We start from the raw sequence: 25,724 nt of genomic DNA, 5'->3' as shown, positions 1-25,724 counted from the left end.
CATTAATGTGTTCAGTACCAAAAAAGATGCATGGAGAAGGCCTTCAGTCTCCACGCCTGACATCCCAGATCTCATTTGTGCACACCCAGCATTCTGAATCTGCCAGTTCAGTCTTGTCCTAGTCCTCCCCAGTGATGCCCCAGAAAACACACTTATTCTCTCTTTTCTGGGACAGCCTACAGGTGTCTGGAGACAATTCCACTCTTTTTTGAAATTCTCCCTTCCCTTGGCTTCTGATTCAAATCTCTCCCTAAGTCCCATCCTACCTCTCTGGGCACTGTTCTTGGGCCGCTCTTTTCCCGACCTTAAATGTGGTGTTTTACACATTACACCCAGGCTTTCTTTTTTCAAATAATCTCCTTCACGCTTATGTTTCTATGACCCTGTACATGCTGAGGACACCCTACCAATATTTATGACTCAGAATTAGCTCCAATATTACACATCCAGTTGCTCCTAAAACATCTCCACTCAGATGGCTTACAGAGATCTTAAACTCAACCAAGACTGAATTTGTCTCAATGCCCCGTCCCCATCTAACCAGGTCCTCCCAGTGTGTTCTGTATCTCTGTGAAAGTCACCTCCACCTACCAGGTTCCCCTCTCTACCAACCTGAGCATCATCTTTGATTGCTCCTTCTGTGTTCCCTGTCCAACCAATTCCCAAGTCTCTGTAGGTCCTTCTAGCCTGGACTCTCTCATCCCCCAGCATCTTTGGCCTGGGCATCTGACGAGAGGCCTGACCGTTGTGCCTGGGAAGGGTTGCCAGGCACTCCAGCTCGCCCCGCCCCCCCCACTGGACATTAATGTGTTCAGTACCAAAAAAGATGCATGGAGAAGGCCTTCAGTCTCCACGCCTGACATCCCAGATCTCATTTGTGCACACCCAGCATTCTGAATCTGCCAGTTCAGTCTTGGCTTTTGCTGACCGCTCCCAGTGCAATCCTGTTATTCTCAGTGGCTTTTCCATGTCCTAGTTTACAAGCTCTTTCATGATCTGGCCCCATCTGATCTTTTTCACCTCGTTTCCAGAGACACTCAGATTACCAGTAGTTTCCTGACACCAGGCTTCTGGCAATCTGTGCATGCTGTTTCCTTGCGGGAAATGCTTTTCCTCCCCCTTTTGGCTTGGAGAACTCCTTTTTATCCTTGAAGCCCCAGTGTAAAGATCTCTTCCAGGAGCTTGGAACTGATCCTCCCCCTCCCATGCACTCAGGGCACCTCTTACACCCCTAGATCCAGTATTCACCCTTTCTTATTCCGTAATTATCCCTTTATCTCTGTCCTTCACATCCGAAGCTGCAGTACTTTGCCAAGAGCTTGGTCCTTGGTAGCATGTCGACAGAAGCTGGAAGACTGAAGTCTTCTCCAGTAGCGAATCCATTATGTCCAGCGGAGAAATGCAGCCAGCCGAGGACCTCAGGCACGTGGGTCAGGCCTCTGATTACAAGCCAAGGCAACTCGGCCCGCTTCTCCAACTAGGCCGGACCATGGAAACCTCAGAAACGTTCGGGACCTGCTCCCAACACCCTGGCAACTCCTCACCCAGAGGGGGACGGCACAATGAGACCTCCGGCCAGGTGTTCTCCCTCACCCCACCTTCAAGCATCCCAAGGGCGCCGAGGGCTTCCTGAAGGCGGCGCTGCTCCCAGGGACTCACCGAACCGCGACAGGAACAGATCGCCGCTTGTTTCATAGAAATAGTCCACGGTCGCGGCGCTGGGAGAGGCGCTAGCGGGTGCGTGCGAGTGTATGTCCCTGGGCTCGCGTGCTCAGCTCGCAACGGGTGGAAGCGACCAGTTGCCATGACCACCGCGCCCACGCCGATGGGCTGAGCGACACCTGGAGCAAAAACTCCCGGGTCTGCGGCAGGGTTCCGCCTCTTTAGGCCTAAGTTTTCTCATCCAGAGTAGGTCCTGCCTCCTCCAGAGGGCTGGAAGAACCCAAGGGAGTCGTGGCCAGAGAGAAGCAGGGTATCTGGTACGCTTTTCTCCAATACCACAGGGTGCCATGGCATTAATAATAAACCCATGAAGTGTCCATCAACTGATACACAAAATGTGGTACATACATACAACGGCCATAAGAGGGAATGGAGTACGGACACATGCTGCACGGATAAACCTTCAGGACAGCGCGCTGAATGAAAGAAGCCAGACACGAAAGGCCACATGATGTGTGATTCTATTTATATGAAATACCCAGAGTAGGCAAGTCTACAGACACAGAAAGTAGATTAGTTGTTGCCAGGAAATGGAGAGGGGGGAACTGTGACTGCTAACAGGCCTGGGGTTTCTTTTTGGGGGTGAAAGTGTTCTGGAATTAGTGACGATGGTTGCACAACATTGTAAATGTACTAAAAACCATTAAAATGTATATTTTAAAAAGTTTAAATGGTAAATTTTGTTATATGAATTTTATTTCAATAAAAAAAAAGAAAATTGCTTGAGTGCTTACTGTGCCACACACCACCTTTACTGAGATGCATTATCTTTGTAATCCTCTCAGTGACCTGAGGCAGTCACTCAGTCAGTCCCCATGGGCCACATTGACAGCACTCTCACAAGCCAGGCACCATTTAAGTTCTATTACATATACGAACTACATAATCACAATGACCATGTGGGGTGGGCACTACTATCCCATTTGAAAGATGTGAGGTGGGGCTGCTCAGTTAGCTCAGTTAGAACGCATGGTGTTCACAACACCAAAGGTCAAGGATTTGGATCCCCAAACTGGCCCGCTGTCAAAAATAAAAATTAAGGGCCAGCCCATGGCTCACTTGGGAGAGTGTGGTGCTGATAGCACCAAGGCCACAGGTTTGGATTCCTATATAGAAATGCCCCGTTAGCTCACTTCAGAGAGCATGGTGCTGACACCACCAAGTCAAGGGTTAAGATCCCCTTACCGGTCATCTTTAAAAAAAAAAAATTTTTTTTAATTAATTAATTAATTAATTAACAACAAAAACGACCTGAGGAAACAGGTAGAGGTCAGGCAACCTCACCTGCAGGAAAGGGGAAGCACCGGGCCTGGAACCCGAGAAACCTGGCTGTGGCCTGAGCTCCTCTGCTGCAAACTTCACCTCCTGTGTCCACACAGGCCCTGCCAGGCAGCCACACCCTGATGCTGGAAGCTTGTTGAGGTAGCCCTACCCTCCAACCCAGCTGTGGCTTCAGAGGCCCCTCTACACCATTAGCTGTCACGTCTGGATGTCTCATCCCCACAAATCACCTCTTGTTCCCCTCCATTACCGTGTGTGCCTTTCTCCTCCTCCTGAGGGTCTCCACATGTCCTTCTTATTTGTGTGCCCCTCCACAGCACAGGGCTTTGCATTTCGTGAATGTTACTCTTATGTTTGTCAAATAAAGAAGTGGTGGGAAATTACGAGGTAGATGTTTGCCTTGGGGAGGGAGAGGTGTGGCAAGATTTCTTCTCTAGTCAAAATCCGTCCCTCTAGGACCGGCCGGCCCGTGGCTCACTTGGGAGACTGTGGTGCTGATAACACTAAGGCCACGGGTTCGGATCCTATATAGGGATGGCCGGTTAGCTCACCTGGGAGAGCGTGGTGCTGACAACACCAAGCCAAGGAAGGGTTAAGATCCCCTTACCGGTCATCTTTTCATCTTTAAAAAAAAAAAAAAAATTCCATCCTTCTAAAAACTGACACTTGCTCACAAAAGTGGAAAAAGCCGACCTGCCCTGCATCATGGTGCGTTCTGACTCTGTTCACACAACACTCTGCAACAAAGGAGGTTTCCTGAACTATGATTTTTTCACTTATTTGGTCAATTTAATTTTCAAATTATACCTTAAAATGACAATTGTTTTTTTTTTTTTTTAAAAGATGACCGGTAAGGGGATCTTAACCCTTGACTTGGTGTTGTCAGCACCACGCTCAGCCAGTGAGCGAACCGGCCATCCCTATATGGGATCCGAACCTGGGGCCTTGGTGTTATCAGCACCGCACTCTACCGAGTGAGCCACGGGCCGGCCCAAAATGGCAATTGTTAATTAACACTTAATAACGCAGAATTTCTTTTTGAATTCTGAGATGAGTTCTTTCCAAATAAATGTTTCAGTATTTGAACTATAACATTACAATACCTGTAATAAAAATGGCATAATATTTAAAAGGTCCCATGCTCCAACTAGAAGATGAGAGATGAGTTTTCACAAAGGGTTCAAGGTAAAAGGCATGAAACCAGAAGCCGGTGAGCTGCTGGCAGACATTCACCTCAGGTTATCAAACGGATGCTGGGGTCGAATCTACCATTCCTAACAGCCAGTGTGGAGTCATCTAGAACCAAAGGAATCCTATTTTTCTTTGGGGTTAGATTTTTTTTTTTTTTAAAACAAAATAGTTTTATTAACTAACTGTCTAATACACTCTAAAACTTTTCATTACGTGTTTGGCTGCAAACTCTGATTGCTTCTTCACCTAACAATTGAATAATATAATTTTCTATAAAAAGAGAACAGAAAATCTAATCTTCCATCTAGCAGGATTGATAGAAATTTGCTTAGAATTTGCTTACTGATAATTTTTTTTTTTTTTTTTTTTTTTTGGTGGTTTGCCAGTGTGGCCATCTGAACCCATGACCTTGGTGTTATTAGGCTATGTTCTAACCAACTGAACTAACCAACTAGCCCTTATTGATAGTTTAGAATAGTGTTTTTCACCTTCACATCAAATTTCACTATTAGAAAAGTTGCATACATTTTTAGGATTGCTGTCAAATAATTTATTCTTTTAAGAAAATCTCAAAATATGTTCTAGCACACACATTAAGAAAATACACACTGGGCTTCTAGTTGGGCTAATTAAAATCTACATGTGTGGAAAGACGTTGATTGTGCTTCACACAGCTCTAGGAATTGAAGTGTAAGACAATGCATAAAGGTGAGTTTGAAAACCTTAAAGAATTTTAAGACAGACTTAATTTTTCATGATTTTCCCAAAGCCAGTCATGATATTTATTCAGCTTGTGGTCTTCAGGGTGCACCTGGAAGAAAATACAACATGTTAGGAAACAGAGGCCTTATGTAAGTTAGTCAGAAATATACTTTTAAAAATTGACTTAATGGTTTGGTGGGGAACAGTACATTATGATAATACACCTGAAAATTATAACATTTAACCTAATGGGATTCATAAATGTTTAAAATTATACCTATATGAAGGTAATTCTGTAGTTTATAAAGTAAATTCCAATCTACCACTGAGTCTCATCATGACCTGGAGTGTGGTGTGGCGACGACATGAGTTAAGGATTAATACCCCATTTTCCAGAAGGAGGTTATAGACCCTGACAGGTTAAATGGATTACTCAGGTCATATGGATTACTCTGGTGGAACAGGGACAGGACTGCAGTCCTTCTGCCCAGGCCTGGCCAGACCTACTGGCTGAACACTTTAGGGAAAGTCACAAGCCGAGATGGCAGCACACTAGGCCACTCACTAGCTGCCAGGATGCTACCAGGATGCCAGTGGGCTGGGCAGAGTCAACAGAACAGGTAGCTGAGGAGAACCCAGTCACCATAAAAAAAAGTCAGAGACCACCAGGAGAAACACAACAAGCACACATTCTAAGCCCAAATCCGCCTGATTTCCTTCAGTGATGTACTTCTGACAGGGGAAAACCATGTCAGGCTTAGAGACAGTGCATGAACAGGGAATGACAGGATGGGGCCAGAAGTGACAAACTGCTGGAGGTCGGCCAGAGGCCACACCAAGGGGTCTCTGTAGACTTGGGAGTGTCTATGGATCCTCTCCCTGTTACCAAGAACCCCATGCCACCCACTGCCCCTCCAGCTGGAAACAAAAGGGGCCATGACTTTAATAGCACTTGTGTCTAAGAAATAGTTTTAGCCATAATGGTGGACTTATTTTGCCTCAGAAACAAAATGTGCTGGATATGTTCTGGCTGGGAGTGGGCCTCACCTGCTTCCACTCATTGATGCAAAATATTCGGTAGGAGTCATTACCATATTTACCAATCCCATGGAGCTCAATCGGATACTTCCACTGCTTTGTCAGAAACTCATCTGAAGAATACAACATCCCACACATCACGTCAGCCTCTAGAAAGACACCTTCCCTAAATGTGTGGTGACAGGGGCAGGAGGAGCATGGCAAAAAGGGACAGGAAGGCTCTTTCCTAACAACTACAGTTGTGATGACTTTTCCCTCTAAATTTCCACAACACTCTTACTACCTGCCACTTCCTAACCACTATTTTGTGCTAACAAGACAGAGGTAATGTCCTTGAGGTCAGGGACTGGGCTTTCTGCTTCACTGACTTCTCCCCCTAATTCTGCCCACATGGCCTGACCCAGTGCTGGGCAAAGACTGCCTGGCTCAGCAGGAGACTGCAGGTTGGGGCAAGTGAACTGTTTTTAATTGCCCTTGGTGCTTGAGCTGAATAATTTCCATTAATGTAGCATCCGAGGACATTAAGATTTAAGGTGTGGCTCTCTTAAACAAGCACAATTTATATATTTTCCTTTCGGCATATGGAAAAGTACCTGAGAACCTGATAATGGTCTTTGCTCGAAGATCATAGAGACCAAGCGGCTTAAGAAGTTCTGACACATCTCTCCAGTCTGCGGTTCTCGCCACCTCGGCTGAAGGGTACTTCTCCAAAAACTTCCAAAGCACAGGTATTGCCATTTTGCCTGGAAAGTAAAAATAAGTGTATGATTACAAGCCTCCAGATAGGCTGATTTCAGGTTCAGGTAGTTTCTCATCTAGAAATCTCATGTAGAGGTTTTTTATTTGTTTTAACCACTGATGAGAAGCCATTACCTACAAGAACCAGCAATCACTTTCACAGTCAAATACCAACACTGATAATTTATTTGGCTACCAGTCCAAATTATGCTGAAACCTAGTCTTGCATAATGTTAGTTTTTAAATAATCAGATCACTGGATACTAGACTAGAAGTATATAAAACAGAAGGTGCATTCAATGAAAAAGAGATGCTTATACATGACAAAGGATAAAGAAATGTTAACTAAATGATTTTCGCTGATGCGTAAAACTAATTTGGAAGTAGAAAAAAATGAAAATCTGCCCCTTAATGCTAAAAAAGCTGTTGAATGTCATCTAGTCTAACCTCATGGGTGAAGAGTCTGACGGCTGAAAGGGTAGAGCCTTACTGTGAGGTTTACACAGACTCGAAATGGACCTTGAACCCAGGCCTCCTGATCAATTCAGTGCTCTTTCTCCTCACCAGTCTCTACTAAGACAGATGAAAATAATCCACAAACCTGAGGTCCGATTGAGAAATATAGTCGCAATGAGGAGCTTCCATGGATCATGAAAAAGAGTTTCTTGGACGAGATTAAAAGGTGACCGAGGAGGTGTCCATTTCTTAAAGGCTTTGCGTCGTGGGGGACTAAGAGCTAAACAAAATACTGTGTCAGAGCTGAACACCCAAAATACATTCAAAATACGATGTTCTGATTGGGAAAAGGATACCTTCTTTGTTATATTTGCTGGTAAAATACCAGCTTGTTTTTCTTTTTTCTATTTGTGTTCGCGGGATGCTTTCTTCTGAAAAGAAAGAATAAACACTGTTTATAGAATCTATCATTTAGCCTAAAGAAACATTCAGAGATGCAAATAATAATAATTCACCACTATTTTTTTTTTTTTTAAAGATGACCGTTAAGGGGATCTTAACCCATGACTTGGTATTGTCAGCACCACACTCACCCAGTGAGCTAACCAGCCATCCCTATATGGGATCCGAACCCATGGCCTTGGTATTATCAGCATCACACTCTCCCGAGTGAGCCACGGGCCGGCCCATTCACCACTATTATAAAGTATGTCAGGCACTATTCTAAGCTCTTTGCATAAATGAATCAATTTAATCCTAATGATCTATAAGCTACATACTATTATATTTCTACTTTACAGATAAGGAAATTGAGGCATATAGAAGGCAAGTAACTTGCCCAAGGTCACACAGCTAGTAAGTTTCAGAGCTAAAATTCAAATCCAGGCAGTCTGGCTCCTCAGTCCATGCATCACTCTAGTTACACTAGATCTTTATGATTTATGTTCAGAGTTCATAGTATTAAAAAATTAGAAACAGTATGGAATATTTAAAATTATGACACATTTATATAATGTGGTTATTAAAATATTTTTGAGACTGTATCATGAACTTTTCCCCATGACATTAACTTCTAAATGAAAAAAGCAAGATTCTACATATGATCCCAATTTTACAAAAAAGAGGAAATATATATAAATAAAAATAGAGAGATTAAGAATGAAATAAACCAAAATGGTATAATGGTTGTTGCTGAGTGAAAATTTTTATTTTCCAAAATTTCTGCAGTGAACACTTTTAAACTTACCCAAAAAAGGGATATAGACAAAACAAAACCTTCAGAAAAACCTAAGGTTTGGAACACCTAAGACCACTATCTACTAGGAAGCAGTGTTCTCGGACTTCTCAAATTTCTAAAATCATCACATTTAATACTCCCTTTAGCAATACCTTTAAATTTGAATATCAGTTAATAACACCTTGCACTTGTGAAGCATGAAGACATCTTTCTCACTTCTCATTTTACCTTACAGTATTCTCAATGTGAAACACGGGACCAGTGAGTGTTTTCATCTCCATTTTACAGATGAAGAAACTAAGGCTTCAAAATTAAGCAACAGTCCCAAAACGATATTGGGACTATAGACTGACACAAGTATCCAGGTCTCCAGATAATTCATTTAGTATTTTTTGCTATTCCAGTTTGAAGTGGTAAAGCCCAGTAGAAAATTTTAAAAAGTTAGAACAAAGGAAACTGCTCTTACTAGCTACTTGATAACTTTTTCTGTGAGTTCCTATAAATAATTACTAATTTGCCTCCCTTTTTACTTGGCAATTTCTAGCTAAGCCAGTGAGAAAGTCTTTACTATTCCTAAGGGTACCTCATCTTATGTTGAGTATAGGAGGAATGGGATACTCCCATCTTAGTCACAAAAGGATTTTTTAATATTTAATTTGCCCATTATACTAGCAATAAATCTACATAAAGTTCAAAGCTTTCTTTAAAGAATTGACTTGAAGAATTCTTATGTAGTACCTAGTCTATATGGCCATTTTAGGTAGAAAAATTCCAAGCCCAGAAAAGACATAAAATCATGGGTGGGACTGAGAACAGGAATCAAGTTTAATCCCCTGCTCCACAAATGTGTCCAGGATGTTTCCCCATAGAATTTTATTTTATTTTATCTTAAAAGATGACCAGTAAGGTGATCTTAACCCTTGACTTGGTGTTGTTACCACCACACTCTCCCAAGTGAGCTAACCGGCCATCCCTATACAGGGATCTGAATCTGTGGCCTTGATGTTATCAGCACCGCACTCTCCCAAGTGAGCCACAGGCCGGTCCTACAATTTTAAGTAAAATTACTATTCTTCTTTAAAGGAGTTATTCATTATACCATAATGGCTTAATGAATAACTAATACAGGGCTGCTCAAACGGTCTCCTTTTTATCTCATTCACTGAGGTATTATAAAGACAAAACTGCTAAGCTCTGAACTCTGTATTAAGAGCATATTATAAATAATAGATGAACTATGTGATTACACTTTTGAATTATTCAGAGCTCTAAAGCATTTTAGATATGCACTACATTATAACAGAAGAAATGACTACGATATATACAAAATTAAATTCGAAGTCACGCATCAGTAGTAAGTAACAGGAAGGGTGTGAAGAAAAGACACCAACTATTTTTGACCAGTTTATGTATAAAAGGAGTCTTCCCCAAATTTTTCACAAGTGAAGCCTTTTAATTTTCCTTAAGGTCTTAAGAATACTGGCTGGAAAGAGGATGGGAAGAAGAGAAAGTCCCAGCTGTTGCACCAGGGAGAGATGGTGGCTGGCAGCTGCTAATGGTCCCTTTGCTGGGGCATCATGGCAGTAGCCAGCTGATTCTCTCTCTGCGATAGGAAAGGGCTGGAAGATCAGTTACACAGCTCGAAGATGAGCTACACAAGCGATTAGGATCAACTGGTAGAATGTATCTGATATCTTGGCTCTAGTCCCACATCTTAACTGGGTACAGGCAAGAAATACAAGATGCAGGAGTATAAACTCCTCATCACATAGTGTTTAATACCACTTTAAAGCACTGAATACCTTGAAATCCTTTCTCAGAAGTAAAGTCTTTGTTGGTTTGTGAGCAGCTGTCCCTTTCAGATGCACATTTTAAAATGTCAATATGTAAATGTTCCTTCCTTTCCTCAACTTCTATTTTTGGTCTGATTTCCTCTGATTCTAAAACGGTATCCTCATACTTCTCGTTGTGTTCTGCTTCTTTGGTTGAACAAAATTTGTTTATGATGCCAGAAATTGTTTGTTCAAAATGAAAATTTGATCCTGAACTCAATGATTTTTCTTTTACAAGGCACTTTTCTTCATCAGTCACGTTGAGAGTCTTGTCACTTGTTCTGGCATCAGAAATGCAGAAAGTTCTATCAAGCTGATTTTCTTGTGCAAGAGGCTCACTTTCAGCATCTGCCTTACTATACACAGGTTCCCTTTTTCTATTACTTTGAACAGAATCTGAAAGACTCTTCCCACGTCCTTTTTTAGATTTCTTAATTTGAGTTCCTTTGAAAACAGTCACTTTTCCTTTGGACTTTCTAAACTTTCGGGAGTTAACATCATTAACACTTTCATCTTCTTTCAAAAGCAAATGAACAGAACTAAAGTTAGACAGTCCTCTGCTATCTTGCAACTGCACATCACTAGTTGGCAGAGGAAATGCATCTTTTTTCCATCTGCTTCGTGTCCTGAGGTTCCAGCTTGAATTGCTACTTTCGTTTTGTAGTTGAGATGTCAGAGTTGCCATGCTGAAGTCTTTATATCTTGACTTGATGCTGCTTTTAGAAAGTACAGTAAAATCAAAATCTTCTAGCTTAAGAGAAGTCTCTCCATTTTTGTGAAGATAATTAGCAAGTGAACTTTTGGATCTGAACTTCAGTCCTTGTGGGCTAGAAAATGATATTAAAAGAAACTTATTGCTAGTAAATAGAAGTGACTTTTTAAAAGAATTGGACCACATTTCAGATTTCCAGTTAATAATTTCCAAATGTTGCCAGTGGCAACATTTAAAAATAAAAAAGAGTGAAATAGCATTTTAAAATGGTTTCCTATATGACTGTGATAAATAGCACTTTAAATTGGTTTCTTATATAACTGTATAAAATGGATTTACAAATACAACAAGTTCAACCTCACCATTAACCATTCACAGTAGGAGGGACAAAATGTACGTAACTGTCCCCAAATTACTTGATATAACTAAACAGTGACATTGAAGGAATAGAATCCACAATGTATATGACAGTAAAAGTAGAAAAAGCCAAGATTCCTGCTATGCTTTCCCACTACCTGTCTAGACAAAATTATTTGCTCTACTGTCTTTACCACCTTCCATGCTTACCTGATAAAGGAGACATCAAATCTTCCCGCTGTTTTCCCAGATAGCCTCTGCTTCACAACTCTTTCCCATCCATGTGGGACAGACTTACAGCATTCTGTCACTGCACTGCCACCAAACTCAGCTGAAGCAACAGGTCCTTGTAGCAGGGAATCACACTCACTGCTTCTCAACATTTGTTTCTCATCTTCTCCCGCTCTTTCCAATCCCACAGTGACATCTTCCTTGCTGGAAAAACAAAGTACAAGTGATTAACTCATTTCAAATTTATTGTCCTCTGCTTACTCAACTTCAATCCATGACAGTGTGGGAACCACATGGATTATCAGGTTAAAACGTGGGAAATTAAAGTCAGTATAGACGAGTCTTTTTTTTTTTTTTTAAAAGATGACCATTAAGGGGATTTTAACCCTTGACTTGGTGTTGTCGGCACCACGCTCTCCCAAGTGAGCTAACCGGACATCCCTATCTGGGATCCAAACCCATGACCTTGGTGTTATCAGCACCACACTCTCCCGAGTGAGCCACGGGCCAGCCCCAGTATGGACCAGTCTTGTGCTATGGGGGTATCTTGCTGTCCTTCAAATGTTTCTTCTACTCCAACATGGGTTAAAAAGTGTTGGAAATCTCTGCACAATGAAAAGGTCAAGCTACTGGCTAGACACTCTTTTGGCTGATCATCACATGGGGCTATTATAAAGATTTCTGGTGACATTTGGCATAAGTTTCCAATAGGTGAGCTCTTAACCTGGGATCAACAAAACTGCTTAAAGGAATCAGTGAGTCACCCCCTCTACTTCGCAAATAAGTGAGGTAAAATTTTTACACATGTGTGCATTTTTCTGGGGGAGAGTGTCTATCACTTTCATCAGTGTTGTAACTCTCCAAAAGATAAATAATTTCTTTTTTTTTTTTTTTTTTATAAAGATGACCGGTAAGGGGATCTTAACCCTTGACTTGGTGTTGTCAGCACCACGCTCACCCAGTGAGCTAACCGGCCATCCCTACATAGGATCCGAACCCGTAGCCTTGGTGCTGTCAGCACCGCACTCTCCCGAGTGAGCCACGGGCCGGCCCAAAGATAAATAATTTCTTTTTTTTTTTTCCTTTTTGTCTTTTTTCGTGACCGGCAACGGATCGCAACCCTCAGTGTCGCGCCCGTACTGGACCGGGACCGGCAACGGGATCGCAACCCTCGGTGTTGCTCCCGCATCTCGCTCAGCCAGTGAGCGGCCGGTCTGTATGTGGGATCCGAACCCTCGGCGGGAGCGCTGCCACACTTCCCAAGCGGTGCGCTGTAGCAGTGCGCCACCGGGCAGGCCCCAGATAAATAATTTCTGATACAGAATTTTCAAATCTCCTTCATTCTCGATCCTCATGATAACCTTGTGAGATGTGTAGGATACGGTTTATTCTCGTTTTGTTGAAAAAAACTGAGTGACATGAAAGTTAAATTAACTGCGAAACTGATACCAGAACCCAGGTCTACCAAATCTTGGTCTAATACTTCTCCCCTGTACTGTTACTGAAAAAATTCAGTAAAGCATATCCTAATCACTAACTCATACATTTCAAAAGTTGGATGGATCTACAGAGATCATCTAACCCAATTTCTTTTCTACAAATAAGATAATTAAGCAAGAACTAGTAATTAAACAGAATTAGAATCAAGGTCTTCTTATGTAATTTGGGGTTAAATAATTTTGAGGAGCTGAATGGATCTTATGAGATGATATAGATTACAATTTTAGAGATACAGAAACAAAAATCTGGTGAAATAAGCACAAACTTTGAAGTCAAAAGACTGGGCTCAAACCCAGCTGCATCATTTACTAGCTGTGTGTCCAAGAGCAAGTTATTTAATTTCTCAAAGTCTCATCTCTTCACCTGTAAAAAGGAGGTAAAGAATTTCTATTAAGGTAGTTCTGAGGATTAAATTTTGGAAAAAATGTAGTTAAATCACCTTAGCCTCATATCGCACATATACATAAGCGCAATAAAAGACTGTACTTGTTACTTCTCATGGGACCAATTTCGGGGTCTGTTGAACATGCCCTCTCCTCCAAGTTCTTCCTAGGAGCCTCCAACCCAAGCAGACCTCTCCTTGCACCACAAAACCTGCCTGCTCTTCTCAGCTCCCTAGTCATCTGGGGTTAGGAATTCGGGCACTCCAGGGCAGATTCCAGGGCAAGAGTGCCAGAACTCCAGCCCCCGCTCCTAGCAACTAACCCTGCATGCCTCGAGGTCTGCCGACCTCGGTTAGAAAGGCCCACACACCGTCTACTTCCCCGCTCCCATTTTACGGTAGTGAAAGTGAGGACCGAAAGGGGACGATAACTTGCCAGAGGTCACACGGCCGGTCTGAGAGCAGGAGCTCTCTGGAGCTGACCTCGGGGGCCGCTCCGCCGTCCCCCAGGCTCGGGCTCTCCATCCCAGCAGTGCAGGTTAAGCGAGCTCCGGCTGCAGCAGCGGACCGAGAGGTGCGACGCCCCAGATGTGGAGAGGAGTAAGATGTGAAAACTCTTACGGGGCAGAGGGCCACAGTGGAGCAAGCGCCTGAACCTAGTGAAAGTCCCTCAGGCTCGGGAGCTGCCTGCCAGCCGCCCGTCCAACTGCGGCTGCCACGTCCAGGGCTCCACCTATCAAATCCTTTGCCTATGAAGACGCACCGCCCCCGCCCCCGCCCTGACCAATCGCGCGCGCCCTAGCTGCGTTTTCGCCTTCGTTCGTGCTCCTTTTCCCGCCTTCCCTTTTGGACATGCGCACTGGGAGCTGTGCGCGCGCGCACTCGTGCGTAGCTCACTGCGCATGTGCGTTGCCAGGGGCAGCGCGGGTAGCCGAAGTGGCTGGCGTAGTGGAACCTGTAACTGAGGCGAGGAGGAGAGGCCCGTGGCGTGAAGGGAGCCGCGATGCGGGTCGTGTTGACGTGGAGAGATAAAGCCGAGCAGTGGTGAGGAGCTGGCAGTCCGGGAGGGGCGGGAAGCCGGGCCTCGGCCGGGATGGCGGGAGCCACGGCAAGCATAGCGGTGGCGGCCGGGCGAGGGCCCTGACCCTGGCTGGAGGCTGAGGGGCCACCTCCCTGCCTTGGGCGGTGCAGAAGCCCCTGAGGCTCGGAGGGGCAGAGGGAAGCGCACGCGTGGGGCTGCGCCCGTCGCGGCGGCTCGGTACCGTCACGACTGGACTCGTCGCTCCTTCCCCGTCCGTCCCGGGCTCATCCGACGCCACCACGGTGTGCCTCCAATGCCACATCCGCGTGTCACCCGTGCTCTTGTTTACTTGACACTTTAAGTGGTCTCGCTTATTTTCGCTTGAATATGATTTTACATTTCACAAGAAAACTTTACTCCGAATATGAAACACCAGTATTCCCTGCTGTCAGTGTAAGATAACTGTGCGACTTAGAGCAGGGAGAAGCAAAGCAGCGCTAGGAGTTTGAGCTGGGTGCTGTGGCCGGGGACCCTCCCAGCCTACGTCCTCCTACGTCTAGAACTGGAGATTTCGCAGGTGTGGTCAGAGTACTCAAGACAACATCGCATCAGGACTCTCCTAACGAGAAAGTATGAAAGGGGTCGAAGGAGAGTGACTATCTCACCTTCTGATTCAATGTTATTTAATGTCCTGTTGCGTTTTTATCACCTGAATCCATCACACAGTGGTACATTTTGGGAAATGCTGACTTATTGGATAAGTTCCTCGCGGTCTAACTCTCAAAGTCTTCCTGGATGATCTTGGCTTCATTGTGAGACTCTGTTTTGGCCGTTGGGACAGGATACTTGCCACTCGTTCTGTCTTTTCCGAGCCCTTTCTCTGTGTAAAGCAGGCCTTCTTTCCTCACCTCCTCACGTTGAAATCCTGATCATTTTTTAAGGCTCCCTTTGGAGATGGCCTTGCTCTCTTTTGTACTCTGCACTAGTAGTAGCTAACGTCTACTGTGTGCCAAGCACTGGCTGAGAACTTCATAGCCTTTATCTCCTACTCTCCTCACAACAACTCTCTTAGGTAGGTACTATAATTACCTCTGTTTTACAGACGAGGACACTGAAGCACAGAGAGGGCAGATAATTTCCCAAGATCACACAGCCAGCTTTCAAGCTCAAGTCTTCCTCAGCCACTGCGTTAATTTTTTCCTGTCTCACAGAGGTGGCAAACTCAAATGTCTGCAGGAGCCAGGAAGGTAACATAAATGGGAGATGTATATTTGCTTCATAAACACAAGGAATTATCCGTCCTCCCTAGGAATATTCTATTCTGTACCCCACTTTGCTTGAAACACCTAACCCTACCAGTGTATCTTTCATTTCTACTTTTCATAGAGATTTGAGTAAATATGGTTTGTTTGGGTTTTTTTTACTTTTCTCTTTATTATAAAAATACCCACAGCACAAGCTGGTAATAACTGGCAACTGAACGTTTGGCTTCGATGTCAGAGAGTAGTAGAGTGGCAAGAGAATGGCAAACGGGAGAGTTAATGCTCTGCCTGAAAGGGGCAGCTGCTGCTCAGCCCCTGCCAATTACCACCATGCAGGAATTTGGCCTAGTGTGCTTAGAACTGCCTATTTTTACCAGGAGCTAGAAATGTGGGTTTTTATGTGAAATGTCCTCATTTTTAAATGTTGGCACCTAATCTGAAAAAAACAAAATTAAACACCATGTGGGCCAAAGAAAACATTTCCTGGCCAAATGCAGCCTGATTTCCTCCGTTTTCAACCCCTGGCACAGAATTTTGTTCATTCCTCTCTTGTGATACATAGAGTCTGTAGAGTGTAAGAGTTATTTTTGAATCTGTTTATTCCAGAAGTCTATAAACCCTTTAAAAGCAATGACTGTGTCTTACTCATTTCCACATTATCCCAGAGCCTAGTCGGGTCAGTGGTTGTTACTATCTGATAGATAGATGTATTCATGAATGAATGAATAAGTGAATAAATGAATAATGAATGAAGATTGCTTATCTGGTCTTTGTCCAATTACAGGTTTAAAACAACCTATTAGAATAGGGAGTGTAGGGATTCTATATACTAGCAATCTTGACGGCAGCTAGATATGCCAGCTGATAGTGCAGGATGAGACAAAACAAAAAATAATTAAAAAATAGACCTAAGGGCCGGCCCGTGGCTCACTCAGGAGAGTGCGGTGCTGATAACACCAAGGCCCCTGGTTCGGATCCCATATAGGGATGGTCGGTTAGCTCACTGGCTGAGCATGATGCTGACAACACCAAGTCAAGGGTTAAGATCCCCTTACTGGTCATCTTTTAAAAAAAAAAAAAAAAATAGACCTAAAAAGCCCAGACATCATGCTTTCTGAATTCTACATGTAATGCCTTAAGTAGGTGATGGTACCTTTTTATCCCCTTTTCTTGTTTTTTTTTATTTTTTGCTTTTGATAAGGAAAAAAAAATTTAAAAAATTTGAGGAAAAAAAAAATTTATTGAGAGAAATGATAAAAAAAAAAAAAAAATAGACCTAAAAAGCCCAGACATCATGCTTTCTGAATTCTACATGTAATGCCTTAAGTAGGTGATGGTACCTTTTTATCCCCTTTTCTTGTTTTTTTTTATTTTTTGCTTTTGATAAGGCTTGAAAACTATTGTTAATTATTTTGTCAACCATGGCATATGCTAACAGTAATGCTAATGAAGGCCACAAAGCTTAATGGCAAAGGCATGGGCTTCAGAGCCAGACTGCCTGGGTTTGAATCCTGGCTCCACCTCCACTCAGTAGCAGCTTATTTTCAAGCAAGTTATTTAACCTCTTTGTGCTTTAGTTTTTTTATCTGCAAAATAGGTATAGGGTTATTGTGCGGTTAAGTGAGTTAATACATGTAAAGCTTTTAAACTGTACCTGGCACGCACAGTAATAAATGTGCTCAATAAATGTTAGCCACTGTTAAAGTATTAAGGGTAACAGATTTGACATACTTGCAAATACTTCAAGAGAGTAAGAGGCAGTATAGCGGTTAAGAGCACAAATTCTAGAGCCAGACCTAAGGTGATATTCTGGCCCGTTGCCTTGCTAGTTGTGTGACATTGAATGAGGTACATGACCTTTGTGAGCCATGGTGTTCTCATCTGCAATAATAATCCCTACCTCACAGAATTATTGTGAGGGTGAAATATAAAATAGTGCATTTGAAGAGCTCAGCACAGAGCTCTCTGTGGCTAGGGCTCCAAGTACTGTCACTGAGAATGTATTATTTTTAGATTACTGACAAGTACCAGGTGAGTTTATCCTATGCTAAACTTTTACAGTAGGCCATTTTGACACATTCTTACCAGTATCACCATCACCTGAACTAATGAAACCCTCTGCCTGGGACATTCAAGAATCTTTGTAATAGGACTCCAGCCTGATTTTCTAGCCTTATCTCTCCTTACTGCCTAGTACATAGCCAGATGTTTCAGTCAAATTAGATTATTTAGATTACTTGCTATTTCCCACCTTCATGTCTTTGCCTGTTCTGTTTACTCTTCCTGAAATGCTGTACCTACCCAACCTCCTCCTGCATGTCTCCAATGCCCTCCCTTTTTCAAATACTGTTTTCTTCATGAAGCTTTTTCTGATCCTCTTCCCAAATCAGAAGGCTGTGTCTTCATCCTTTGAATCCTGTAATATGTTTTAGTGTATCTCCTTGTTGCAGGGAACCCTAAACATTTTTTTTCTTTTTTTAAAAAAGATGACCAATGAGGGGATCTTAACCCTTGACTTGGTGTTGTCAGCACCACGCCCAGCCAGCGAGCAAACCGGCCATCCCTATATAGGATCCGAACCCGGGGCCTTGGTGTTACCAGCACCGCACTCTCCCGAGTGAGCCACGGGCCGGCTCTAAATGTTTTTTGTTGTTTTTTTTTTTTTTGTCCTTTTTGAGACCGGCCACACCAAGGCCAGCCAGTGAGCACTGTGAGTGCACCGGTCATCCCTATATAGGATCCGAACCCGCGGCGGGAGCACTGCAGCGCTCCCAGTGCAGCACTCTCCCGAGTGCGCCACGGGCTCGGCCAACCCTTCACGTTTTCTAATTGTTAAGCCTTTTCCCGTTTTCCACTTGAGAAACTGTTTTAGAAACTCTATGCTTGACTGCCTTAACTGCAGACTCTGGCCTCTACAACTTAGCTTGCTTCCTGTACCCGCCCTCTGTGAGATAACAGCAGTCTCACATCCCCCAGGGGCCGGATGCAAATTAGGCTCCAAAAGTGACCAATGGACTGTGTCCCATAATCAGCCAATCCAAATTAGCTGGACTGTATTCCCTCATTTATATAAGAGGACCTGAATGGAAACTTGGGCGGGAAAAGGGCAGGAATTTAGGCTATATAAGATGGTCTTTTCCTTTGTTCTGGGAGACACTGGTTTAGGAGTTTTTGCTCCCCAGTGCTCTCCTTGCTTGCAAGCAAAAAGAGGTGCTATAACACTGAACAAAGAGCTGCAACACTAAAATAAAGAGCTATAAAAACTGCAACACTGACGCCGGTCTTGGATTCCTCTGTGCGTTCGCCCCACAACACTCTAAAGCTTTTATCACAGCATTATTCTGTATTTCATCCAATCTAAGAAGTCATTGATTATAAAATAACATTATTTTGCATATCAGTAAGAAAGTAGAAAATGCTGCCAGTTAAACTGACATGTCCTCAATTGTAAGACACATCCCAACCTCAGAGATGATAAAATGTGAAAAAATGTATGCCTTAGAATTCATGACATGTGGTAGTTCTTTGTGAATGTGTCTGATTCACACCTTCCCATTGGATGATAATTTCCTTGAGGACAGGGAGGGACTGTGATCTACTCATATCTGTTGATGCCTAGCACCTACGAGCACTCAGTAAGTATCTGTATGGATTTATCAGCCCTCACGCATTCTCTCAGGGTGTCAAGGCTTTATGGTATTATTAGAAGAGTTAGTGTCCTCAACTGTTGACCCTTTGAATCGTTTCTGGACAAGAGGAAATTGGGACATAGAGCTAACTGCTGAGTGAATCATGATTGAATAGGCTGCCGAAGTGTGGTGGTCGAATGGAATTTGCAACCAAATGCAATTCTTAGCCATTATTTTTCTCCCCACTACACATGAAGTGTTTTATAATGGAAATAAAGCTTGCTTTCCTGGCCATTAGCCGACCTCATCATTTTGGTTCCTAATTGTCTTTTTGTCTTCTCTTGTCTCCTGTTTAGTATATATGACCTTGCATTTAAGCCTGATGGAACTCAACTGATTTTGGCTGCAGGAAACAGATTACTGGTAGGATTCTGTCTGAGTTTCCTTTTTACTTTTTAAATTATTTTTTTCTCCTCCCTCTTGTAAGTACTCTGAAATTTGACCCCCCCATCCGCCACCCCCTTTTTTTTTGAGATGAAAAAAGGCAAGGGCGGAAAAACCAGTCATTACCTTTTAATAGGGAAGGAAATGGACTATTTAAAACAGATAAGTAAACTGACTATAGGAGAGGAACCCGTGAACAATAACTACTTTAGAGTCATTAATCTTTCCCTTTTTACCTTGAGCACACATGAAAGAGTTGAAAACAGTTCATCAAAATGCCTTTGAAACTGGGCTGGTGTCAGTTCACATTTTTGTCCCTCAGAAAAATTCAGGCAACAGAATTGAAGGCGCTCTTCCCATAAGAAGCCAGATAGCCTGACCCCAACCTTTAGGCACTGGCCTAGCTAAACAATTCCATATGGATGCTATTCTATTTTTTATATTTCAAAGAACATAAGCTCCCTCTGGAACTTATGCCTGTATATAAAAGTAATTTTCAGAGAACTCTTTATGTTTGACCTAAAAACCTTTGTACAGTCTCTCCTTCCTCCTGCATAAGTACACTTCCTCTTCTCTGCTGTCTCTAGATATGCAGACTTACTTATCTCCATTCTCTGTATGGTAACTACATAATCTTAAAACCATGCTTAAATTGTTCTGCAGACCTCTTCTCTCCAGAGTAAACAACCCAAATCCTTTTAGTTTTTCTTCATAAATAATCTTCTCCAACACATTTTGGAGAGTTTTGCCTTGATTTCTTAGATGGTATGTTTTTTAAATCTCCACATATTTCTAGATGTTGCACAGCTGTCAAAAATATCCTAAATCCAGGGGCAGCCCGTGGCTCACTTGGTAGAGTGTGGTGCCGATTAACACCAAGGCCAAGGGTTCGGATCCCTGTATAGGGATGGCCGGTTAGTTCAGTTGGGAGAGCGTGGTGCTGACAACACCAAGTCAAGGGTTAAGATCCCCTTACTGGTCATCTTTAAAAAAAAAAAAAAAAATCCTAAATCCATACTACAAATGCGTTTTGTAATATTCCCTCCTACTTGCAAACGCAGAGTTAGGTCTGTGACTTTCAAACTCTTGGTAGCAAATACGAAACATCTCTCTATAATGTTGATATTAGGGGGCAGGATTAGCACTAAAATTTAATCATGCTGTAACTGGCTGTTTGTATTTGCTGGCTTTATTTAGGAGGGCCTGCCATAATTGGTCATATATCCAAATTCATGTAAAAATGAGTGAAGTTTGTAGAGAATTTCCATGGAGTGAGTAACGGGCTGGCCGGTTAGCTCAGTTGGTTACAGCGTGGTGCTGATAACACCAAGGTCCAGGATTCAATGCCTGTACTGGCCAGCCACCAAAAACAATGAAAAAAGGATTAATGATATGTTCCTGGGAACATAATGCATAGAACTGAGACCTCTTTACTTCTTGTTAACCAACTTTAAGTCACATTCTTTCTGTTTTCACAGTGTAAATTTGACACAAATTTAGAATATTGACAAATGTTTTGTTGTAAAAATAAAAATAGCAGTAGCAACCCTTCAGAAATACTGACTAATAGATACCACATAGATAATGTGTATTTTTGTCTCTTTTTTTGCCAGGTTTATGACACCTCTGATGGTACCTTAATCCAGCCCCTCAAGGGACACAAAGACACTGTGTACTGTGTGGCATATGCGAAGGATGGTAAGAGGTTGCTCTGGATTTCCAGTCTCTGTAGTGACCTCATATCTGTTTATTTTTCTCCTTAATCACTCCTGAATTATATTTAGTAAGCTGAAGTACAGCTTCTTTTTCAGAAGATAAAGTTTCAGAAGACAATGAAGTTGCTTAGACTTCAATTCATTCATTCAATCTAACAAGTATTTATCGAGGATCATCTATATGCCAGGCACTGTTCAAGGTGCTTGAGATATTTCAGAGAACAAAAAAAAAAATAGACAAAGTTCCCTGCCTTTATGGGACTTATATTCTCTGGGGCCGGGGGTGTGGGGGAGGGAAGGAGGAGGAAAGTTCGAGGGAAGACATACAGTAAACATAGTAAATAGGTAAAGTAAGCAGTAAGTGGGAAGGTGATGGTGTTGTGGAAGAAGAAAAGTAGAGCAGAATTAGGGGATTGAGAATGCAGGGGGTTATGTGCAGTATTGAACAGGGTAGTGAGGACAGGCTTATGGAGATGGGGAAGTTGAGCAAAGGCTTGAAGTCATGAGGCAGAGAGATCTGACAGTGGGCATCTGGGGGAAGAAAGTTTCGTGCAAAGGGAAGAGCCATTGCAAAGGCCCTCAGGTGGGGTGTGACTACAAGGAGCTGGGGCAGAGGGAATCAGGGTGAGAGTAGAGAGGCAGCAGGCATAAGATATGTTGGCCTTTGTTTTTCAGTGAAAATGGGGAACCACTGAAGAGTTCTGAGCTGACGAGGGGTCTGATCTGATTGATCCTCATATTCTAAAAGGATCCCTTTAACTGGTGTGTTAGAAACAGCCTACAAGAGGTGGGGTTGGGGAAGTATCCAGGCAAGTGGTGACGGTGACTTAGACCTCTCGGGGTCAAAGGAAGTGGCAAGAAGTGATCAGATTTTGGATACATGGGGGTTGAGCAGTCAGACTGCCTGACAGATTGGATGTGGAATGTGAAGAAAGAAGAGTTAAGAATGACTCCAGGATTTTTTACCTGAACGACAGAAAGGATGGAGTTGCCCTCCACTGAAATGGGAAAGGCTGCATGTAGAGAAAGATTTCAGCAGAAGAGCAGTTCAGTTCTGGACATACTGAAGCTGAAAAAAGTTGATGATAGAGGAGAAATGGGAGAGAATTGCTAGAACAGTCTGAGTGGGTGAGAGGAGGTGGGATGTAGGGCAGTGATGGGGCATTTGCTTTAAGGTTGAGGCGTGGTAGGAACTGCAGCTACCTGCAGGTGGCAGCATGTGGTAGTAGGAGTCTCATGGAAATCCTTGGATTCCTTCCACTTTTTCAGTGAGATAGGAAGCAACATCAGCTGAGAGTGAGGACGGAGAAGGCGGTGTTAGAGAGTTGAGGAGAAAGGAAAACGTGTAAAATTGCCACCTAGGAGTGTGAGAGAGTGAATGGACCTGGGAAGTGTAGTGAGATCCTTGGTGACGTGAAGGGCCCACTTGAAGCTCATGATCATAAATTGAAAGTGAGACCAGTTGGTGTGATTCTGTCTTTTTCTCCAGCCACTTTGGGAAGAAGAGGTGGATTTAACCAGAATGGTGGCTTCGCAAGCACTTCTGGAGGTGAAGTGAGAGGCAAGGGAGCAAAGGGTTGTGCAAATGAATGATACATACATTGATCTTCAAATGTCAGCTGAGTAATAAGGAGAGAGGAGACCACAAGGAATAAGGGGCAATGGAGAGGTGACAGGTTCTAGTGGTGCTGAAGGGTTATTGCAGTTAGGGCACCAGGTGGGGTGGAAAGAGGGGAGGTGGGTCAGAGAATGGGTGTATAGAATTGAAACTGAGAGTCAGACATAAATCCATGCTACCCATAGCGTAGTATTAAAGGGAAGAACAGGGGCTTTGGAATGAGACAGCTCTGAGTTCCAATCCCAGCCCAACACTAAAAGCTCTGTGAGTTTGAGCCGGTTATTGAATCTCTCTGAGTCTCAGTTTTTTCATGTGTCGAGTGGGTATAGGATTAGAGAGAGCATTCTGTGGCCACTGCTGAGAAGTCAGAATTTGAGTGTTACAGTGCTTGAATGAACCTTGGAGACCACTCAGGTCTCAGGTTTTTAACTTCTTTTGGATGACAGACCTTTTTGAGAATCAGATGAAAGCTATAGACTCTTCTCTAGAAAAATGTACCTACTTCATGTATGAGGATAGCTCAAAAAGTTCATGGAAAAGTAGAATTAAAAGATAATACAGGGGCTGGCCAGTTAGCTCAGTCGGATAGAACATGGTATTATAACACCAAGGTTAAGGATTCATTTTCAGCCACAAAAAAAAAAAAAGATAATGCAAATCTTTCCATGAACTTTTTGAAGACCCCTGCTATACACAAAATTTCATGCATATAGTTTTGTCTGATCTTGCCCATCTGTTCATTGTAGATGTATATAAAGACCTAGAGGGCCGGCCCGTGGCTCACTCGGGAGAGTGCGGTGCTGATAACACCAAGGCCCCGGGTTCGGATCCTATATAGGGATGGCCGGTTTGCTCACTGGCTGAGCGTGGTGCTGACAACAGCAAGCCAAGGGTTGAGATCCCCTTACCGATCATCTTTTTAAAAAAAAAAAAAAAAAGACCTAGAGAAGATAAGTGACTTGCTACGGTCATTTAGTAAGTTGGTTCAAAGACAACACTAATTTCTTGCTTAATAGCCAGTGTGCTATGCTGTGGTAGTCCCATATTTTTTATGCGCATGATTGACTTCAAGTTCAGAGTAATGTTGTTGTGGGGAGACTGTGAGGAGGGAGCCTGGAAAGCTGAACTGTTTCTGCTTCATCCTAAGAGGACTTTGTGAAACATGGACCACTTCAGGGTCCAATACAAGACCCAGAAGGCACAGAATGGTTGTTGGGCCTCTGGAGTTTATAAGCATAGGAGGGCTCTCGGACTTGGAAAACCATTAAGGCACTGGAGGATGTCAGAATATGACCTGCCAGCAATGGCATTTGTGCAGCACTTTGCAGAGTCCTGTCACACACATCATCTCAATTTGATCTAACAACCCTCTAAAGCAGAGAGTGCGGGGATTCTTACCTCCTCTCACAGATGAGAAAACAGGCTTGGAGCAATTACTGATGATGGTGACAGAGCTGGGCCTGACCCAGGTCCACCGACTACAGGGCCCTTGTTCTTTCTAGTATATCGTGCTGCTCTTCATGACCCTTATGTAATATAATAATCGAGAAATCTTTTAGTTGTTATTCTTCTAAACTGGTCTTCTCCCCTTAGACCTGAAGATTGAGATACACTGAATTACTGTTTTGCTCTTGAGCAAAGTATTAAGTCTGCTTGTTTCTGATGTCTCCCTTAAGTTTAATAAGTATTTAATGAGCAACTGTGATAGAGAGTTGTGCAAGGCATAGGGTTTTTTTGTTCAAGAAAAACAGTATTTAAAAAAAGGAAAAGAAACACTGTAAAACAACATGAAGAAATAATAGTAATAATAACAGCATCGATTCTATTTTAGGCATAGTTCTAAGCAGCGTGCACGCACACGCACACACACACACTCATTTAATCTTCTCATCAACTCCAAGGTAAATGCTATTGTTGTATCCACTTTTTAATATGAAGAAATGAAAGTATAGAGATGTTCAGTAGCTTGTTCCAAGTCATGCAGCTGGTCAGTGACATCACTGGGAATTCCGACACAGAGATTCTGAGCCCAGAGCCCATACTTTTCATCACCTGCTGCCTACCAGTCTGAGGGAGGAGTGACAGAAGTAATAATAAACATGAGCAACTTCTATGTATTTCTTATTTGCAGCATTGTCATATGGCTCACCCTTAAAGTCTGCTGTTTCAGCCACTGTGAAAGGTGCTTTACATACATTCTCTTAGATGGCCCCTGCAAAGAGCCTTTGAGGAAGGTGTTATTATCCCTCTGTGTCTCAGATGAAGACACTGAGGTTCACAGAGCAGTGTTTTGCCTAAAGTTACCTTCCACTTGCCTTAAGAATAAAGTCTGAGAATCCTTAACAGGGTATATAAAATCTGGCCTGTGCTTACCTCTTAATCCTCATCTCTCACCGGAGTAGGTGAAGGCTCCTTGTTTGCTGCTATGATACCCTGATTCTCTTCCAAGTACTTGTGAACTTGTAACAATGTAATTAATAAGTAATTACTTCTGTGTTGCTTCTCTCCAGTCCATTCTTTCATGAAGCCCAAGTAGTGTGAAAATGCAAATTCAGTCTGTCACTCTTCTGCCTGAAGCCAGTCTTTGGCTTCCTATTGCTTTGGGTTAAAAAACAAGATCTTTACTGTGACCCTAGAGCCCACCACCCATCTCAAC

At 42.9% G+C, this 25,724-nt stretch overlaps 3 protein-coding genes across 3 annotated transcripts in view; 1 reads left to right on the top strand and 2 right to left on the bottom strand.

The window, feature by feature from the left end:
* The window catches only part of EFCAB12 (EF-hand calcium binding domain 12), a 21,774-nt gene extending 21,711 nt beyond the window's left edge, over positions 1–63 (bottom strand). Inside the window, exon 1 of the mRNA XM_008587036.1 lies at positions 19–63. Coding sequence (XP_008585258.1) covers positions 19–63 — 45 coding nt within the window. The remainder of the gene's footprint in view (positions 1–18) is intronic.
* Positions 64–4,720: 4,657 nt separating this feature from the next.
* On the bottom strand, positions 4,721–14,050 carry MBD4 (methyl-CpG binding domain protein 4). Its single transcript, XM_008587027.1, has 8 exons — positions 13,816–14,050; positions 11,477–11,701; positions 10,168–11,024; positions 7,485–7,559; positions 7,274–7,408; positions 6,528–6,677; positions 5,944–6,047; positions 4,721–5,005 (listed from the first exon to the last, which is right to left on the bottom strand). The coding sequence occupies exons 1-8, from the start codon at positions 13,902–13,904 to the stop codon at positions 4,928–4,930; spliced, it is 1,713 nt and encodes a 570-aa protein (XP_008585249.1). The 5' UTR covers positions 13,905–14,050; the 3' UTR covers positions 4,721–4,927.
* A 297-nt stretch (positions 14,051–14,347) lies between these two features.
* LOC103602615 (intraflagellar transport protein 122 homolog) overlaps positions 14,348–25,724 on the top strand; it is a gene marked incomplete at its 3' end in the record, with an annotated part of 63,609 nt that continues 52,232 nt past the window's right edge. Inside the window, 3 exon segments of the mRNA XM_008587035.1 lie at positions 14,348–14,423; positions 19,648–19,714; positions 21,349–21,433. Of these exon segments, the coding sequence (XP_008585257.1) occupies positions 14,383–14,423; positions 19,648–19,714; positions 21,349–21,433 (193 nt within the window).

Source organism: Galeopterus variegatus, unplaced genomic scaffold, assembly GCF_000696425.1.
Source record: "Galeopterus variegatus unplaced genomic scaffold, G_variegatus-3.0.2 Scaffold4222, whole genome shotgun sequence".
Lineage (NCBI taxonomy): Eukaryota > Metazoa > Chordata > Mammalia > Dermoptera > Cynocephalidae > Galeopterus > Galeopterus variegatus.
Note: the sequence above shows the minus strand (reverse complement) of the source record. Positions and strands in the feature narration are given on the sequence as shown.

What these genes read in the sequence shown, in the direction of transcription:
- MBD4 (XM_008587027.1), bottom strand. Translation starts at nt 13,904, where the DNA reads ATGGAGAGCCCGAGCCTGGGGGACGGCGGAGCGGCCCCCGAGGTCAGC. An exon ending in TTTGATGTCTCCTTTATCAG is followed by an intron (nt 11,025 to 11,476) that starts GTAAGCATGGAA and finishes ATCATTTTCTAG; the next exon opens with CCCACAAGGACTGAAGTTCA. An exon ending in CAGCAAATATAACAAAGAAG is followed by an intron (nt 7,409 to 7,484) that starts GTATCCTTTTCC and finishes TATTTTGTTTAG; the next exon opens with CTCTTAGTCCCCCACGACGC.